The sequence below is a fragment of the Nanorana parkeri genome, unplaced genomic scaffold (assembly GCF_000935625.1).
Source record: "Nanorana parkeri isolate BGI_ZX_2015 unplaced genomic scaffold, ASM93562v1 scaffold269, whole genome shotgun sequence".
NCBI lineage: Eukaryota > Metazoa > Chordata > Amphibia > Anura > Dicroglossidae > Nanorana > Nanorana parkeri.
Window position 1 is genome coordinate 1,138,220 of NW_017306537.1, and position 20,028 is coordinate 1,158,247.

General features: G+C 43.5%; 1 protein-coding gene across 3 annotated transcripts; it reads right to left on the reverse strand.

The window, feature by feature from the left end:
• Window positions 1–5,601: 5,601 nt before the first annotated feature.
• Window positions 5,602–18,462, reverse strand: BCL7B (BCL tumor suppressor 7B). Of its 3 annotated transcripts, none has more exons than XM_018557137.1 (6): window positions 18,244–18,449; window positions 15,939–16,014; window positions 14,363–14,438; window positions 12,234–12,386; window positions 7,351–7,436; window positions 5,602–5,782 (listed from the first exon to the last, which is right to left on the reverse strand). In XM_018557137.1, exons 1-6 carry the CDS (start codon window positions 18,333–18,335, stop codon window positions 5,693–5,695), a joined length of 573 nt encoding a protein of 190 aa, XP_018412639.1. In that variant the 5' UTR covers window positions 18,336–18,449; the 3' UTR covers window positions 5,602–5,692. The 3 variants fall into 3 exon arrangements, with proteins under 3 accessions (XP_018412639.1, XP_018412638.1, XP_018412640.1); XM_018557136.1 differs by having other exon boundaries at window positions 7,357–7,436; window positions 18,244–18,445; XM_018557138.1 differs by lacking the exon at window positions 12,234–12,386 and having other exon boundaries at window positions 18,244–18,462.
• Window positions 18,463–20,028: the final 1,566 nt, after the last annotated feature.

Sequence of the window (20,028 nt, forward strand, 5' to 3'; positions counted from 1 at the left end):
CAAAAAAAAATGGCTGAACACAGCTATATGTAGAATTGATTTCTATAAGTGGCGCAGTGAGGGAATACACCGGAATTTTATGTTGTATGGCCCTAGGCCAGACTAGGGTTGCCACCTTTTCTTAATGCCAACCCAAACACTAGCCACACGGCTAATCTTTTTTCTTGGAGACATATACTGCAGTGTTGTACAGAGAGCACTGAGCCAGTCACATCAGTCTGCACCAGAGGAGCTTGCAACCCAATGAGAACGCCAACCAACAAAATGGCCACTAAGCCTCCAGCGTTTTTCCCACGGATGTCTATTGTGGGAGAAGTAAATAAGTTGCCTGGCTGGTGTCTCTGTGACAACGATGAGCGCTCTAGCCAGCCCGCTTCTTTGTTCTGGAGGCCAGAGCCAGCGTGCAGTGAAATGGATGTGACATCACGGAGCACTTACTCCTGACTAGGAAGCTGGCACGTCACACAACCACGCACTGGAGTAGGGTTGCCACCTGTCCAGGATTCACCTCGACTGTCCGGGTTTTGAATGTTGTGTCCTGGTTTCATGGTAGCTGAAACCCAGACGCATGATGTCAGGCAGACAGGGGCAACCAACATTAAGATAGGGGCTACTGGCCGGGCTGGCCCCCCACTGAAAATAGTCCTGACTGTGATATTCATACATGAATGGGTGACGCTATTTATATATGAATAAGCAGCGACTCATTCTCCCCAAAAAAATCCTTGCATTGCTAGAGTGTTCGGGTTTAGCTGGAAGTAAAGGTGGCAACCCTACACTGGAGAGGGGTGGGAGAGTGGGCTAGAGCCACGAAGAAGCTGGCCACCCCGTTCTACTCACTCTTCACACACACCAAGACAGCCACTCTCTCCCAGCTCCACCTCCAGTCCTCACAGCACCTTCAGCCTTCTCATACTGGACATACATCGCTCTCTCTCAGCCTCACAAGCTGCTTCTCCTCCGCAGCCCGCCACACAGAACCTCCTTCCTGTTCCGATCTGTCCGGGTTTTAGGTGGCCTGAAACTGGACACAAGAATCAAAACCTAAACTGTTCGGTTGAATCTCAGACAGGTGGCAACCCTAGGCCGGACACCCATGTGCATGAGCCATTAACCACTTCAAGACCAGGTGTTTAGACCCCCTTCCTGGCCAAGCCATTTTTCAGTATTCAGCGCTGCGGTACTTTGACTGACGTTTATTCCGTCATGCAGCGCTGTACTGAAATGAATTTTATACCATTTTTTGGGGACAGATAGAGCTTTATTTCGGTGGTATTTAATCACAACTGGGGTTTTTATTTTTTACTATAATTAGGAAAAATTACAGAAAATTTGGGGAAAAAAAAGTTTTTTTTAACATTATGTTAGGAAACATTTATTATTACCCAGTTTTTTGGTAAAATATAAAAGATCGGGTCACGTCGGGTAAATAGACACCAAACATGTCAAGCTTTAAAATTGCGTTCACCCGCGAAATCGCAGAAAATTACCGTACCCAAAATTGGCCATGGGCGACGCTTTAAAAGCTTTTACCGCTCATCAGTTTAGTGTTATCAGTGATTGATGGCCCTACAATTATTGCTCTCACTCCGACGTTCGCGGCGATATGTAACATGTGCGGCGTAATGGGCGCAATCGTCTTTTTTGCACGTATGCGCCCCCGACGCATGTTTGCATGCGTGTATGTATGGGTGGGGACTTAAACATTTTTTTATTCTTTTTTATGGTGTAACTTTAATCAGCTGGTGATCAGCTGTCTCTATCACCGTAGTAGCGGAAAGGGAGAAGACTTCCTTCCGTCCTTTCGTAAGATCAAAAATACACCTATATTCGGAGACACCAAGAACCAAGATACATTCCCGGAAGCAACACAAGGGACCTCGCCACTACCGAAATTACAGCACCTCTTCTGAGACCAGGATTGATCTTACGAAAGGACGGAAGGAAGTCTTCTCCCTTTCCGCTACTACGGTGATAGAGACAGCTGATTTTTCTCCGGCATCTGGTGAGTACAATCCCTACGGGGATCCAGCTCTTCCCCGACATATCACCCTCCTGGATACGGTTATCTGAGATTTATTCATTCAAGCCTCCTGCGGTTCAGACTTTGTCTCTCTAGGATTTAACATCTTTGGACGATTTTTACCCTTTTTAAGGATAATTGTTCACTTGTTTTATGCTCCATATACCTCACATCATATAGCACTTATATTTGACTGCCTATTTTAGCCATGTTTGTATAGTTCAAAAAGATCACGAACACACTGCTCAGTATTATAACATATTTATTCAGTTTATATTCAATTTTAACACCTATTGTGTACAGATATTTGATTCACGTTTGATATTCATACACACGTTTATTTATATATCACTTCACATGGATTCATTGTCACCTTGTTGAGATGATGGTTATTTTATTCTATTTATATTAATTTATACACTTATGCACCTTTATAGAATCATATAGTTTATTCTACCCTTTGACCTTTTACCATACAACAGGAGACCCAGAGCGCTTACTATTATTCCAACTACATTTGTGAGGCTTATCCAGCCTTAGTTTTAGCAGCTTGGGGCCAACCCTGTTAGTTTATTCTATAGCGCAGAATACCCAACTTTTTAATCTGTGAGAGTTGTGACACAAGGAAGTGCGTATTCACAGTGCTGAGTGAAATTGTGTCAGTACATTGAGGAAGTACATCCTGTGGACATCTTCAATAAGTATGTTTCTCGGTGGATATGGTTATTAGGAGTGGGATAGAACTTATGGAAATGTAATAAAGAAATACATATTAATCTGTCAGTGTCGGATGCATACATTCCCCCTTGGTTTCATCTGCTGGCCAATACAGGCCCCCCGGGGCGGCAGGGGGAACCACTGAGAGCATCGGCGGACCAGGCGACACTCCCCGAAGCAAAATGAGAGACAGCATACGTCAATAAATGATTATCCATTTGCTGTAAAAATCGGTGTGCTGGTGACATTCTTCAAATAAATTACAGGAGGCAACTTTCAGACTTTTGTCTTTGGAAGTAACAGAGTGCCTGCTCCTACACTTATCACCCCCTCCACTGCAAAATGCTGGTGGAATCCCTAACATTCTCTGCAGGTGAATTTTCCAAGTGTATTTTGTTAAATAAGAGAGAGTATTACATTGAAAGTCACTGCTTTATAAAGTATCAGAGCTCCCACATGGTCATTGGCCCCTCCAATACCACATTGGAGGGGGGTGCATTCTCTGATGTGAATTAGGAACCCCACTTTTGTCTAGGTGCTAAAAATACAAAAAGTTACACTCACCTGATCTTTGGAGCCGGCTTGCTCCTGGACCAGTCCCTGGGGCTTCTCCCACACTTCATTCAGTGGTCTATGGATCCTTGAGTCATCACATTCTATACACAGTGTATAGGACGTGAGGACACAGTGGGACATAACATCACTGGAGTGGAAGAGGAGACAGGCTTCAGGGACCAGAGGAGCAGCGAGCCAGCCAGCTCCGCGGTTCGGGTAAGTATAACTTTTTTTTTTTTTCAATCATTAAGCATCTAGACAAAAACGAGCATTTAACCCTTGCAGTGTGGGGGTAGAACACATTTGGTCAGATTCTTCTTAATGGCGGGGCCCGTGCAGGAACACAAAGAAAGTGGGGTTCTTCATTCACATAAGAGGCCAGGCACGCCTTAGAGAGGAGGCTTTGCTGGAGTGGTCGCATAGATGAAGGAGGCCTGCCAGAGAGAAGACAAAGGTAGGTATAACCCAGGGGGTAGGCAACCATAGCTCTCCAGCTGTGCTGAAACTACAAATCCCATAAGGCATTGCAAGCCACAGGCATGACTCCCAGAGGCAGAAGCATGATGGGACTTCTAGTTTCAGCACAGCTGGAGAGCCAAGTTTGCCTACCCCTGGTATAGCCCTTTATCTCTCTACCATTAAACTTAACAAGCATTAACCCTTGTAGTGCCGGGCATGGCCAGGGCAGGCAAATTGATGGCCCTCTTCAAGGGTAGTTTTTTTCTTGCATCTGGAGTTGGGCTTTAAAGTAAATGTTCCTGAACATGAGAGCTGTCCTCCTTATAAAACTGCTGGTTGCCTGGCTGTTCTACTGACCTGGAACAAGCTTGCACATAAGGAAAGAGGTCCTTTTCTTCATATGTGTTCTTAGTGACTGAAAGCATTGAAGCAAGAGGACTAGAATGTTAGCCAGGCAACTGAACTGGCATTTGCAGAACGAGAAGCTCACAATGGCAGACTCCTATTTTCTACCAGGAAATGTCTTCGCATAGTTGACCTTGCGTTCCATTTATCTGTGCATAGAATGTAGGAATAGAACACAAGAAACACACAAGGAAACCCATTTCAAATAGCTTAATTTATTAAAAATATCTTTTTTTTTTTGTGCTGAAACACATCCATAAACTTCTAAATGTTATAGAACAGGTAATACTATATGAAACAAGCTTAACACAATATATAGGATCTCTGTAGATTTAAGGAATTAAATAGTTTGATAATGCGTGGAATAAACTGTTCCTATTTTCAGTGGTAGGCATGAGACACTGCCAGCTGAGCAAAGAAAAAAGGAGCCGACGTGGAGTTGTTGCCCATAGTAACCAATCAAATAACTGCTTGCTATGGGTAAACAATGTACTTTCGCTCGAGTTCTAATAGTTCAGTCTCATTATCTTCTGGAAGGTGTCTGACAAAGTGCAATTGTGTCAGTTCTCTGAATTTCACACACAATATATTCCTGGCCAGGTGTCAATAAGGCCTGACAAACGGGGAAGGACAGGCAATATCACAATCGCTGAATTCCAGCTACCAACTGTTTGCATAAATCTTCATAAAAGGAGGGCAATGAAACTAGACTAGGACCTTGCATGGAAAAACAGCATACGTGGCGTCTGCAGATTTCACACGACCGATGACTCATTTGTTTGTTTTTTTAAAGTGCCTGTAAAAATTTGACAATGTAGCAAAAGTTTACTGTCACACTTTGAAATGTGGACTGCACTTCAATCAGGTAGGTTACAATTCCCTCCGTTAGGTTTAGTAATTGCACAACATCAGGACAGCGGATCACCTTCACAGCCCAGGATCCCATACAGGAGTGGGGCCTTGCTTGTGCCAGGTAACAGCCATCCTGACATGTTCCCTTTAAGTGCAAACATTGTCAGCTAAGGCTTTCAAAGACCGTTACAGCAAGACGATTAAAGCGGAAATAAACCCTTCCATTTAACTGTTTCCTAAAACAGTTAAATTCAAGGCATGCCTCTGGTGATGACTGTCACAGTTGCCAGTGTGCTTATGGTCGCATGCACATGGGTGGCTGAACTATTCAACATAAATACTTTCCCTACAAGGGAGCCACAGGTACTATGCATGTGCACAGCCTCCCATAGAAATCGATGGCTGCACGCAGCTGTACACTGGTGTAAGCCAGACTTTCTTAAACCACGAGTACAACTCCAAACGCAGAAAAATGCATGAATTAATGTTGTACAGGTTCAGCCATCTGTGTGCAGGAGTCAGCTCTCAGCTGAACTTTCAAGCCCTTAAATGGCAGGTTTATTAGCTGATCACGTGTAGCACCATGGCAACTGCGGATCTAAGTAGAGGCTAAGATGGCACCGTCCTCACGAATAAGTGATAGGAGGTTTTCGTTCCGCCTTGTGTATGCTGAAATTGGCACTAGCTTTTTAAAGCCGACGTTGGATGGGAAGGCACATCTGGGCAAGCTCTCTTCAATGGTGGTGCTCCAGACTCATCCAGATCTTCGGTCTAATAGGAAAAGAAAATGTATCATTCAGCAATATTAGATACATTGTAACCACATCCTTACTATTAAAACATGCAATTTGAAGAATGCAACTAAATCTGTACCATTATATTTAAGTCAGGGGTCAGCAAACGGCAGCTCTGGAGCCGCATGTGGCTCTTTCATCCCTCTGCTGCGGCTCGATGTCCAGGGGTGGAGCCCACCTGAGGTCCTGCAGAGCCCACCATAGAGAGTCTCAGATGGGCTGTGCAGGATCTATGGTGTGCTCTGCAGGGTCACTCCCAGGTGGGCTCTGCGGGGTCTCAGGTAAGTCCAGAGTCCAGTGCGTTACTAAGCCAACATATATCTATATACATAGCATACAGGTAAAAAACTATATACGCAGTGTTATCTTCATTTTAGATGTCAAAAGGGTTTTGTGGCTCCCGGTGTTTTCTTTTCTGTGGGAAACGGATCCAAATGGCTCTTTGAGTGTTTAAGGTTGCTGACCCCTGATTTAGGCTAATCACTTGGTGTGACATTGACTTTATGATTACGTAGGGCGTGCGCCTCCACAGGACACCGAAGGGGCAGAGGGAGTTGGTTATGAGGTACCACTAGGCATTGTTGAGAACACAGGAGAGCGACACTCCAGGAAGTGTCGGTTTTAGAAGAAATGTAATCAAGAGGACTATGGAAGTTGCTCTTGCTAACTTACTATGAATACTAGTTGCCAGTCTCTGGTTTCAATACTTTCTGAAGCACTGGCCTGGAGCAAATATGCAGATTATTGAAACAGAGTGAAATCAGAAATACACATCTGCATAACTATAATCAGGTCAGGGCCTCAGAATGTATTAATGCCATTGGATCAACAGGACAGCCAGGCCAGGGCCGGCCTTAGGGGTGTGCGAGCAGTGCGGCCGCACAGGGCGCCATGGCAACAAGGGCGCCGTGCAGCCGAGTGGGGCAGCTTCTCTCCCCCTCACCGCTGGCCATCCGATATGACAGCACTCCCTCGTCCGGCGCAGGAGGGAGCGCTGCCTGCTGTCAGGATGGCGGAGCGGTGAGGGGGAGAGAAGCCGCGCCCCCAGCTGTCAGGATGGCAGAGCGGGTAGGAGATCGGAGCTGCTGTCATCCCGTCAGTTTCAGGATGGCAGCGGCTCTGTGCATAGCTGAGCGGAGGATCGGTAAATATCAGTGATATTTACCGATCCTCCGTGTGAGAAGGACAAACACTGGAGCGATTGTCTGATCACTCCAGTGTTTGTAAATAACTGGGGACACATAGTACTATGTGTCCCCAGTTATGAATGAACAGGCTGTGATTTACATCACAGTCTGTTCATTCAAGATACGAGCCAGGCAACTGATATTTTCAGGAGAGGTCAGCATTGGACAAAACTGGCTATCCATCTGCTATCAAAGACTGTCATGTCCACAATTTAGTAGATTTGGAACAAATTAAGAAATTATCTGATACTGGTATTAAAATGTATCCACAGGACGGCGAGTTGAAAAATCAGATTTATCATTTACTGCAATGTTTTTGGTTCAATGAGGACTGTGTAATGTAACACTCAATGTCAACGAGTACCTGAGCTGAAGAAAGAGCGGGCTCCTCCTTGGTCAGAGTTGGTGGTTCATCAGCTCCCTCAGAAGCAGCAACAGAGGGCTCTGAAAAAAATTATAAACAAGGAATCTGATTCTACCTCTAATAATATTCACCAACTGACATTTCCATCACACTACAGATTCCACTACATGTCCCCTATGCCATCTTTGAAATGAGATGCAAAGCATTGAAGTCAATAAAAGGCTTTACAGAATTCTTCTTACAAATTGTAAAATGTCTGTCCCAGCAGAAGCTCAGACAACTGCTTGTCAGCAAGCAATAGTTTGAATCTACTTTCAGAAACGAGGCACGAGAAAGATTGTAGCACAGTGGAAATACCATTCTGATACCCCGATACCATGTACCTATACTCAAATATTAATATGCAGCTTGGCAGGATGGATAAAGAGTAACAGATGCTGGATGCAAACTGCAGCTATGATGTTGCTCGCATAGATAAACAAGAACCTAGGCATCTGGTCATGTGATTTCTGCAGCAGAGGAAAATCGGAAGTGAGATTGGCGAGTCCTTGCCTTCAACAACAATCATATGATGAAATGCTATGATTTTGGCTATGCAAGTATCAATGGAGAGAGCATGGAGCAGCATTTTCTCAAGCAAAGTTAAAGGATAAAAAAAAAAAAGAGGGAAAAAAAACAACTCCGCTTGCAGTGGGGTTAACCCCGCACTTCAAAGGTTAACTGCTCATTAATGTCTAGGGTAGTCACGTAAAGGACTTTTTTCTTACCTAATCCCTGCTCTCGCTGGCTCCAAGACCGGTACAGGCAGCCTCTTCCTCCTACACAACAGTGGTTGGAGGCCTGCTGACATCATCACATACAGTGCAGGGTCCACAGACCTGCATTATACACAAGGATGCTGAGGGACAGTGCACAAGCTGGAGCATAGGGGAGACGAGGAGCATGCTGACTGCCATTGGAGTGGAGATCAGGTAAGTAAGTCCTTCATACAGGCACCCTAAACATTAATGAGCAGTTAACCCTTGCAGTGTAGGGTGTAGCCCCACTCCCTCCCCTTGTAGCCCCACTGCAAGGGGATGTTTTTGTTCCACAAATAGGCTTTAAGTATGCAACTCATTCTATTGCTGCTTTTTGCTAATTATTAATCCATGTCAGCAAACATTTTATCTATGTGAGAATTTAAGAAAAAAATTGTATACAGAAGTGAAGTGTTCAAACCTACTGTATGTCAGGTTTTTATGGCCGTATTTGTCGCCGTTGGGAAAATTCCATTCATTCCCTGACACTGTCCCTTCCCGATACACAGGATGAAACCGCAACAATTTATCTAACCCTTATCTTCACTATAAAACATATAAAAAGCCATGCATTGGGCCAGGGATGGGCAACTCTGGCCCTCCAGCTGTTGTGGAACTACAAGTCCCATGAGGCATTGCAAGACTGACAGTTGCAGGCATGACTCCCAGAGGCAGAAGCATGTTGGGATTCTTAGTTAAGGCACAGTTGGAGGGCCAGTGTTTCCTACCCCTACTTTAGGCTATAAAATGAACTTCTGACCAGGTAAACAAATAATACCCTATGTTGCAGGCACCTTCTGTCTATTGCCTCAAGATCAGTGAATGGCCTGGAACATTTCCCCTGAAAACAGCACCAGCTTTTTGATTGCTGGGTCTGGCTCACTCTCTTCTTATCGTCAAGCCATCTATGAAAGCAATTGGGGCAGCAGTCAGAAGTGGGAGGTGTAAGGGGCCAGAGTCAGCAGCCTGGAAAGTGGTCTTTTTTTTATTACCGTACATACCGGCACAATGCTATTGAGGGATCTTAGATTGATAGACAGTAGAACAGAACTGCTGTTGATGCTGGACATGTCTGCAATACCAGATGAGTTTCGGTTTTTATCTTTTTGCCAATTTGCCATGGTTTGCTTTAAATTAACATGTGAGCATAGGTCTACTTTAAGTGGATATTTACATTTCCTATTAAAATCTTTTTTTTTTTACTAGGACAAATGAAGCCTTTAATATCATTTTTATTTGCACAGAAGACCATGTTAAGTCTAATGTACGTTTTCTAGAGCGTTTCCCCTACAGCAAAAGATTTTGCTTTCCAAACTTGAATTTCCTATGCAAAACTAAAAAGGGCTCTCTTGTTTCTGAACCCTGTACTTACAATAACAGCACTCGCACTTCTTACAGAAGCATCTGAAGGGCTCCTGACATTATTTATTTCTGACTCAGGAGCTATGACTAAGGCCATGAGTGGCTGAAGCTCGTTAGAAGTTTTATGATGTATACTGTTTGCCTGATATAATCATTAAAGTATCGGAGCTTGGAGCTGTGTTCCGGAACCTGTGATATATATGATGTGGACTAAGGTGAATGGAACCTCATCTGTGCGCCAGTATTTTCACTTATCCATTATTTTGGGTGCAGGTTGAGAGGGTATTTATTGTTGTGTGCGTCATTTAAAAGTTGGTGATTTAGCAATAGTGAGACTATACCGTGTTGGAGTTTGCATGAGTCACTATAGTTTTTGTCAACAGAGCATCCTTTTAAAACCTGTGATGCCAACATGTTCGTGCAGACAACTTGTGGTGTGCCTACTCTGGTCTTCAAAACGTCCTACGGTGTCCTCTCCTGCCAAGCCCTGCTCCTCTGGGCACAATGCATCATTCATCGTTCAAATGCCAGAGTCTCTGTGAACAGCAAAGACTTTGGTATTTGAAAGCTGAATAACATAAGGTTAGGCTTATTCTAGAGTAGGAGAAATCACGGCCCTGTGTACAGCCTGGGCCTAGGATCCAGGGTCCTCTCCATACACAATACTACAATCTCAATACAAATGAGTAAACTAAAAGTTAGATTGTAATCCATCACAGGAGTGAGCTTGGAGCGGTACTCGACTATAGATCCTCAAATCATCTCTGAATTGGTGCCGACACTGTCCTTCCTTCTGGAGGGGGGCTACTTTTGTTCCCCAGGGTCCCTGTGTGTGTTGTAAAGTACTCACCGTTCCAAGATCACTCCTATGATGGACTACAATGTCACGTTTAGTTTACAATTTGTATTGAAATTGTAATCAATCACAGGAGTGAGTTTGGAGCGGTGGCTTCTTTACAACACACACAGGGACCATGGGGAACAAAAGTAGCCACCATCCATAAGGAAGGACAGTGTCGGCACCAATTCAGAGATGATTTCAGGATCTACAGCCGAGTGATGCACAAATAAGATACATTTCTGTTATTAGTTAAGGTACTTGAATGCATTTTAAGTTTTAACTCCTGAGGTTAGTGCCACTTTAAATCAGTATCAAATATCTACATTCTGGTCAGGACACTATCTGCATGTTCTCCCTGTGCTTGTGTCGGCTTCCTTCAGGTACTCCGGTCCCCTCCCCACTCCAAAAGATATGGTGAATTGGCTTCTGATGTATGCATGCATGCAGGATAGGGACCTAAGATTGTAAGCTCCTTGAGGTTAGGGACTGATGTGAACGTGCAACTATGTAAAGCGCTGCGTAAATAGTCTGCACTATATAAATACCTGTAATAAAGAAATAGCTTATATAACTGTGAATGTTAACAGCTTTATGTCAATGTTTCATTTTGGTTGTAACAGTCAATCAGAACTTCTGGTTGGGTGTTTGTGCTGCATGCAGGAACAGCTCTATGGTCTAACCACCTTTATTAATAAAGGATGCCAAATTGCTGTACACAGTAGAGCACAAATGGTTCGTATATACTGTACTGTAAAAACATGTAAACATGATATTTCACTGTGAACAACATGTAACACGTATTACATACAGTCAAGTAAACCTTTAGATAAGGTACAATATTTAATCCAACGTAAAAAATTGGAAATAAAGTTACCGACAAACTGCAAGCACCATAATGTGCCAGATTATACTTGCAATATTCCTATGCAAACCTTATAGCACTGACAGATTATAGCAAAGTTAAAAGGAGAACTATCAGGCGAGTGAAAATCACTCAGCCTCATAGTTCGAGCCGACGCGTGACAATGAAACTGTCACACGTCGGCTCAATAGATGGGGAAGTGAGCGAACACATATCGTCGCTCACTTCCCGATCCTGTCCCTGCAGAGAGCCGTGACTGTCATTCACGGCTCCCTGCAGGAAACCCCCTCCGATCCTCCAGCGCTGACTGGAGGAACGGACGGGGGAGGAGGCGGGTACAGCCGGCTCTGCCTCTAGATAGGCAGAGCTAACTGTCAATCACGCGGCTGGGTGGATCCAGACAGTAATGTCGGGATCCGTCCTGGCTGCGGCGATCTCAGTACAGCTCGCGGTATACTGAGCATTGGGTCATGGGAGGATGCTAGTTCGTGACCCTTCGGAGAACTATGGGGAAAAGCACTGACCCCATAGTTTTCCCTTAATATGCAAAACTGACTGTCTGAAAGAATTTGCATAGCTTTGCCACCTGCCAACCACATAAGGCTTGAGCACTGTGATAGATTGGTCAGGAACTGAGCACTGGCCTGTGCAATACAGGAATAGGTATGTCCATTCTCCTCATAACATGAAGTGGGGACTGGTTGTATGAGCTCCGAAAGCAGATTCTAAGCGCGAGTTAAGATATGTTCTTGCAACTTATGGTGCCTGCAGTTTGGCGCCAACTTGTAAATAGTTCATATATTTATCCCAACTACAGATTCAATCCAAAATGTGATTTTGCAGTTATCAAACATACCAATCAGCATCAGTTTTTTTAACATGTACAATTGATTCATTATTGCATGTTTGTTTGACAGCTGCCCAACCCTCTGATGCCATGACAGCACAGTAGTGTGATCCAGGTGTTGCCCCTCGTTGCCTCTTCACACAAGATCTCAGGATCACATATTCTTACCATGCAAGCTCTCCTGTCCCAGGGTTGGGGGCTGAGAGTCAGATGTGTGCACTGGACTGGGAGACTCACTATGTGGGGGGCTTGGGCTGGAGTTGCTGCTTTCTACCTTTGGCTGGTATACATCAGAAAAGGAACTTTGGTTACTGGTCTCATCTGTAAAAAAAAAAAAAAAATGACACTTTATTAGTAACTCTGTAAAATGAAGTATATTTATATCTTAGAGAAAAAAAACAACAACTGCAGATTTCTCCTTCCAATCAGAATAGAATGAACACTATATTCACTTTTGCTTTAACATATCTGTGGTCACCCTAAACAAAAATGAAGTAAATGCTGACACTGGGAACGAAAATAGGGATCTGGCTGACCTTTTTCATCTTTCAGTAAACTGCAAAGATTATCCAATACATCAATAACTATCAGAATCTAAAATTCCTGCAAAATGAGTCTCACTATTGGAGCGGATGCATAACTGACCAACAGTGCCTTCAGTGTTCCCCCAGTAGCTACCGTTGTGGGGAATTTAGATTTGCCCAATGGTGCCTTTATTTCACTGCCAGCTATTGCTGCAGCAAATTGCTTACTGCCCTAAAAATACTTGTAGCGTTTGGTACCTGATGGCATTATGAAGAAAGAGTAGTGTGGGATGAAAAGAGCAGCTCTAGTTTCTCAGAAAGTTATGATGAGTTTGGGTATACCAAGGGCTTGAAGAATTTTTACCACTGAACACCAGTGCAGCTTTAATTTGGCCACAAAACACCAGTGCAGGTTTAATTTGGCCACAAAACACCAGTGCAGGTTTATTCTGGCCACAAAACACCAGTGCAGGTTTACTTTGGTCACTGAACACCAGTGCAGGTTTATTCTGGCCACAAAACACCAGTGCAGGTTTACTTTGGTCACTGAACACCAGTGCAGGTTTATTCTGGCCACAAAACACCAGTGCAGGTTTACTTTGGTCACTGAACACCAATGGAAAGATTAGTATTTCCACTGTATTCCAATACATGTTTAATCTTACTACTGAATACCAATTAATGTTTAACCTTGCCACTCTTACCAATGCAGATTTAGGCTTTCCACAGAACAATAAAACAGAGTTATTCTTGCCACTGTATGAATATAGTTGTTAAAATGTTACAATTCCTGATTCACTTTACTACAATGAATATCTACTCTCAGTGAACTCTTAACTATTTAGATACTGCCTAAGAAGGACATAGGGACGGTGCTATTACATTTAATGGCCAGGAAAGTATTTTTGTGTCCCTCAAAATCTTGTTTGACTGTGTTGCCAACTTTGACTTTAGAGCCAAGACATAAGCAATAGGCAAATCTTGCCATAGCATCAGACCCTGTCTAGGGCTGCAATCAACTAATCGATAATAATCAATAATGAGAATAGTTGTCAAATAGTTGTCAACTGTTCTCATTATCGATTTGTTGGTTGGATCCCCTAGCTCTCTCCGTCACGCTGGGAGGAGGGCACAGCAAGTAGTATGCAGGTGCAATAGCCAGTCTGCTATAGGCTATTGCAATTTGAAATGGCCAATAGTAAGTTGACTATTGCACCAGCCCACTACCTGCTGTATTTACATTCAGCTGCCATCTGCGGAATCTTGCCACTGGCTGAAGCTATTCAAGTGCCATGTGCTTACAATACAATTATTAAAAAATAATTATAAAAAGGTGGGAACAAAGTCATTTTTGATTTCGGCTGGACAAATTCTGCTACAGAAGGTGCGTTAGAGTGCCATTCATTTTAATGGCACCCCAAATGCAACTACCACTCACAGTGTGATCGCCGTGCGTTCCAGTGCAGTGCGATTGCAATAAATTGTGCATGTAGTTTTAATCTAACGAAAACTTTGTAACACTGCATTTGTGTATTTTATTTTAAATCAAGGATGGTATTTAATTTTTTTTTAATCCAATTAATCAAAAAATTAATCAGCCAACTAATCGATTATGAAAATAATCATTAGTTGCAGCCCTAACTCTGTCCTCAAGTAGGCTAGCCATCTCATGTTTTTACTACAGTCATTATGACTAGTCAGCTGTGAATACACAAAATGGGCATGATGGATGCATCCCTTTGTGGCTTTTGAGTGTGAGAACATGAATCTTACCCTGAAATTCCAGCAGGAGAGAGGAGTTGGCGGTGGATGAGCTGCTCAGAGGTGTGCTTCCTTTCACTTTTTCTTTCTGCAGAAGAGAAATATTGAAATTGATTTGTGAATATGAAAAGGCAAACTATATAAAAAGGTATAATGAGAACTTCATGACACATAGGAATATTTGTTTGTGGACGTTTACATTCAATGTGTGTGACTGCCTTGTACAGAATGTGCCGTATGTGTAGCCACACAGATTCTTTTGGATTTCATGGATCTTCTTTAAAGGAAAACCATCTTGAAAAAGCATGGAGGACAACATTACTGTGCTCGCTCTACGAATAAGCTAGTTGTCTGGTAGTCATGCTGAGCCTCTTGCTCAGAACAACTGACACAGTGCAAATAAGGACCTCTGACATTTCTGCGTAATTGTTCCAGTACTCAGAGAATACAGAAACCAGAGGCCCAGCATAACAGTCCCGCAACAAGTATTTTTAGAGAGAGGTCAGAAATGGCAGTCCATTACATTCATCAAGACAGGTTTACTTTAAAGTAAGTTAAATCTTAAAGATGCATTCAAGTACATTAACCATTAGGCAAAAAAACGTGCAAAACACTCCATTTAAGTCAGTGGCAACTGTTCACACCATAGCGTTGCAGAAATAATACAGGAGCTATTTTGAGGCAGATCCCGCATGGTTTTGGTCCCATAGACATCCCCATGCAGGGAGAAATTAGCGTTTGTAAAAGCAAAAACGCACAAAATCACGCAAAAACTGCAATCCCCTTGTTGTGAACCTAACAAAAGTGTAACTTTTTTGTGTATCACTCAGCTGTAGATCCTCAAATCATCTCTGAATTGGTACCAACACTGTCCTTCCTTCTGGAGGGTGGCTACTTTTGTTCCTCATTGTCCCGGTGTGTGTTGTAAAGTAGTCACCGCTCCAAGCTCACTCCTGTGATGGACTACAATCTCAATACAAATCAGTAAACGAAATGCGACATTGTCATCCATCACAGGAGTGAGCTTGGTGCGGTGACTTCTTTACAACACACACAGGGACCATGGGGGAACAAAAGTAGCCACCCTACAGAAGAAGGACAGTGTCAGCATGAATTCAGAGATGATTTGAGGATCTACAGCCGAGTGATACACAAATAAGATACATTTGTGTTAATAGTTAGGTACTTGAATGCATTTTTAAAGATTTAACTCTTGCGTTTACTGTCACTTTAAAGCCATCCTCATGTAAATGACAATACAACCCAGTATGTAGCAGTGGTAAGCAATGTTTAGCACTCCAGGTGTGGTAGAAATCCCATCATGCTTCTACCTCTGGGAGTCATGTCAGTGGCTGTCAGAGTCTTGCCATGTCTCATGGGAATTCTAGTTCCACAACAGCTGGCATGCCGAGGTCGCCTACCCCTGGTATATAGACATCATCGCTGAATAGCACTAAACAGATGCATTACTTGTCCCATTATTTTCTGTGACCGGACACACACGCTTCTGCACATAAACTACCATTATTCCCATTTTTTTTCCCCTCAAGATAATTTCCCCCTGAAAGAAGAAATCTAATATACGTACATCTCTTCCATCAATGACAGGAACCCACTTAAAAATCCGCAGTGAGGTGTCCCCAACGGTAACCCATTTCTTCTCCCTGCAGGAAAAGGAAACAACAACATAATTTATGCACAACTCAAACTATATATTTCATTACATAGTGCTAGTATTCGAGATGTGAGAAAGCTGCGTGTTTCTTCTTCTGTCCTTTAACAGATTGTTGTTCAGTCGCAGTGAAGTAACTTGCATGGTCAGTTAGAAAAAAAGGGGTCACTTGTCTTTATGACAACCACAGAGGGGATTTGGAAAGAGGATGGACTATATAAACTGCTTGTGCTAAATGTACAGCATCTGTGCTTCAGTGGGCGATACATAAACTGGATTTTTTGCTGAATTCCCATATAGACTCCATTCTGCACCAGCCACACTGCTGTAAGAGACAAGGGAACTACCAGCAGTGGGATGTGATTTGGGGGGTAGCATGGTAAGTAAACAAAAGGAAATATGTGGCTGTGCATTTCTAATGTACTCAGAAGAATATGACTGGCGAGGGCTTCCTATAGTAAGAAGAAAGTCTGCAGTTTATTTTACAAGTTTGCAGTTTTTTAGTGTTGTATAGGACAGGGATGAGCAAACTTCGACCCTCCGGCTGTGGTGAAACTACAAATGCCATCATGCATTTGCCTGCGGAAGTCATGCCTGTCAGAGTCTGGCAATGCCTCATGGGACTTGTAGTTTCACCACAGCTGGAGGGCCAAAGTTTGCCCTTCCCTTGTATAGGGGTTGGAAGGGCTAGAATCGCTGACATTTTTTTTATTGAGGTCTGTGGCCTGGCAATTCTTTTTTTGGTGGGGGATACAGACAGCAAAAAAATTAATTTTGAAAGCCTCCCTCCGGGCAAAATATGACCCTCCTGCCACCCCCTCTACCTCATTCTTGTTGGTTATGTGTTTAGATGAAGCACTGAGATCTTGAGGAATGCTGAATAAAGTTTTACTTGCTTAGAAAAACATATCAGAATATAGAATTACATAGCATAGAGAGAGAACTTCCTGTATATATCATAGATAAGTATGCATAAGCATAGAGACAAACATTGCACAACAGCGCCATCTACAGCTGAAAAGACAGAACAGTGGAATGTCAGTGATATGCTGTTGTTTTTCCAACAATTCTATGAGGTTTTATTTTTCCTTACCCTGTGAACCAAGTTATACTCACCTAAATCCCCCCTTCAGGTCCATTGCAGTTTCTGGGTGCAGAGCTTAAGATGAACCTGCGCCAGCCAGTCCCCTACTGTCCTCTCGCGATGATGCCACTCCTCTTCTGGCAGGCATGCGGAAATGGCACCGCTGAGAGACCTGGAGGGGGGATTTCGTTGTGCTTGTTCAAACCAGCTCACACGCTACAAGGGGCGCAGGCTGATCTCCACTGCGTAGTGATGGTTGTCACAATGCAAGGCACTGTTTACTTTTTTTTAAAACTTTATTGAAATGTCACAGAATGACATTTCAATCACTCAACTGTGACTAGGGGTAACATGAGGTGAGGCACATTGCAAAAAAAAAATGCAGCATGCCTGCATTTTACACACTGTAACCCACCTCAATGTAGCGGTATGGTAGGAACGGGGCACAATAGTTTTCTATGTGCCCTGGCGTTGATCAATGCAGATATACTAGCATATATAGACATAGCCAAAATAAAAAAAATTATCTAGAGTACCACTTTAGGAAACCTGTATGTTCCCTTTATAAAGAATGATGGCTTGTCTAATTTTTACATATTATAAATCAAAACTTTCAACTTGGAACATGTGAGATCTATACATGACCAGCACACACAGGGCAACACTAATCCCAATCAAAATCCTGAAATCCAACTAGCAAAGTGATGACGTAGCACAAATAACACAGCTCATGATGTCACCAGTAAATATCCCAACAATCTCAGCCAACTTTCTCTTCTAGCTGCATCCCTTGCCCATCCCCATGGCAACCCCATACTAGACTCCTTTCACAGGCTTAGCGATCTCTCGAGGCTTTCTTCATCCAATCAGCGAGTCCCTTTTGCTGCTCCGTTCCACCAACCACACCACTGACTCTAGCCACGCCCTTGTCCTATTGAAATGAGACAGTGACAGCTCAGCCGCGTACAGGCGCCGGGCGACAGGCTGTCTGACACATCACTCAGCTGCTCGTCCAATCAGCATCTCCCTCTCGGTAAGTTATTTGCCGGCTCGGGAGTCCCAATTTACATGAGGGAGTCTTGCCCTTTCCAGTAAGCTAGCGGAAGCCTCTTTTCCTGAGTCCTAACCAACGCTCACCATCTGCGGACCTTCTCGATGGCCGCCATCACTTTTTTGATGTCATCTTTGGCCCGGCTTCGGGTCTCTGCTCTTACTGAGCGGCCTGACATTTTCTTCTCGGCACCGCGGCTTGACGCCTGGATAGGCGTGGCTACAGAGCATTCGGCCAGTGACGTCACTCGACGAGCCTCACGCCCCAAGAGATATGACTGGGCGGGAAGAATCGGAAAGTTATCTGTTCTTTTTGCGAAGTGAAACTGTCCAAGCATGCGCACTAAATTACATTCTAGGCCGCGAGAACGTGTTACCTGTGATCACGTGGTCTCGTCTTGAGAACATGTTAACTCTGGAGGCAGTATTATTATTATTAAAGTATATGTAACCCTAATCACTATATTAGCTTTAGCATGTCCCTAACTGTTTTAAATTGCTAAATCCATGACGTTTTCTGTTTTGTTAAACACCTTAAATAACAACAGAATAAAACACTTTTTTTCTATTTTTGGTATTTTTATTTCTTTTTTTAACATTTCTTATCTGATCAGTGATCTCAAGAGTCCTTTGGTTTCATCATCTGGCGAAAAATGAAACTCTCTAGTAGGTAGGGTTGCCACCTTTTCTTCCTGCGAAACTCGAACACTCTAGCGGCGCACATACATTTTTTGGGGAATATGAGTCGTGGCTTTTTCATATGTAAATAGCGTCACCCGTTTATGTGTAAATATCACAGTCAAGACTATTTTAAGTTGGGGGCCCAATAGCCCCTATCTTAATTTTGGTTGCCCTTGTTTGCCTGACAACATGTGTCCGGGTTTCAGCTGCCATGAAACCAGGACACAACATTAAAAACCATGACTGTCCGGGTGAATCCTGGACAGGTGGCAACCCTACTAGTAGGGATGCAACGATACTGATAATAGTATCGGTGCCGATGCTGAGAGTACTCGCCCAAATACTCTGATGCCTAGCCCAATACCTGAGCTTCCGGGATCAGGAAGCCGGGCCCGGTTGCTTGATTGGCCGGGAAGCCGTCTCCATGCTTCATCGTAACTCGGCCTAGCTTCCTGATTGGTCGGGAAGCTGGCCAATCAGGAAGCCGGACGGCAAGTCATTATGCGCCCGCCGGATTTTTTTTTTTTTAAAATAAATTCTTTATTTTATATTTTAAAAGCTTTGACGGTGATCACAAGAAGAGAAAAACAAATAGTTGCTCTCTCGGGCGGTCATAGAGAAAATACACCAAATGCATTGCGATGTATATGACAAAGTAAACAAAATAAGATATTTAAAGCGTTGAGAACAATAAGGGGAGGGTGTTCCCCCTGCTCAGCTAGTCAGTGACCCGTAAGTATCTCAAGAGGGGGACATATAAGTGTCCAAGTGCTTATGAGCGCATCTGTGGATCCGAGGGAGGTGTGTGGGGGAGGGGGGGGACTTCTATCCCTGTCAATAGCATGCATAAGAGATGTCGTTTTTAAAACTTTAGTGTGCACAACAAAACAAACCCGAACAAGAGAAGAAAAAAAAAACAGTGTTAGGCAAGTGAATGTGAGTAGGTTGTGTAGGTAAGGGGTTAAGTGACGGAAAAGGAAAGAAAAAAAAAGAAAGAAAGAAAGAAAGAAAAAAAAGGATACGGCATAAATGGGCCAGTAGTTACTAGGTCACTAAAGAGAGAGAGATGGTAGTAGGGCATATACCTAAAAAGGGTGGGGAAACAGGAACGGCAGGGAGGAGATGGGATAAGGTTTCCCCATCAGGAGCAGGTCAGCGTTCTCCTATCTGAGGGTAAGGTAGTCAGGGGAC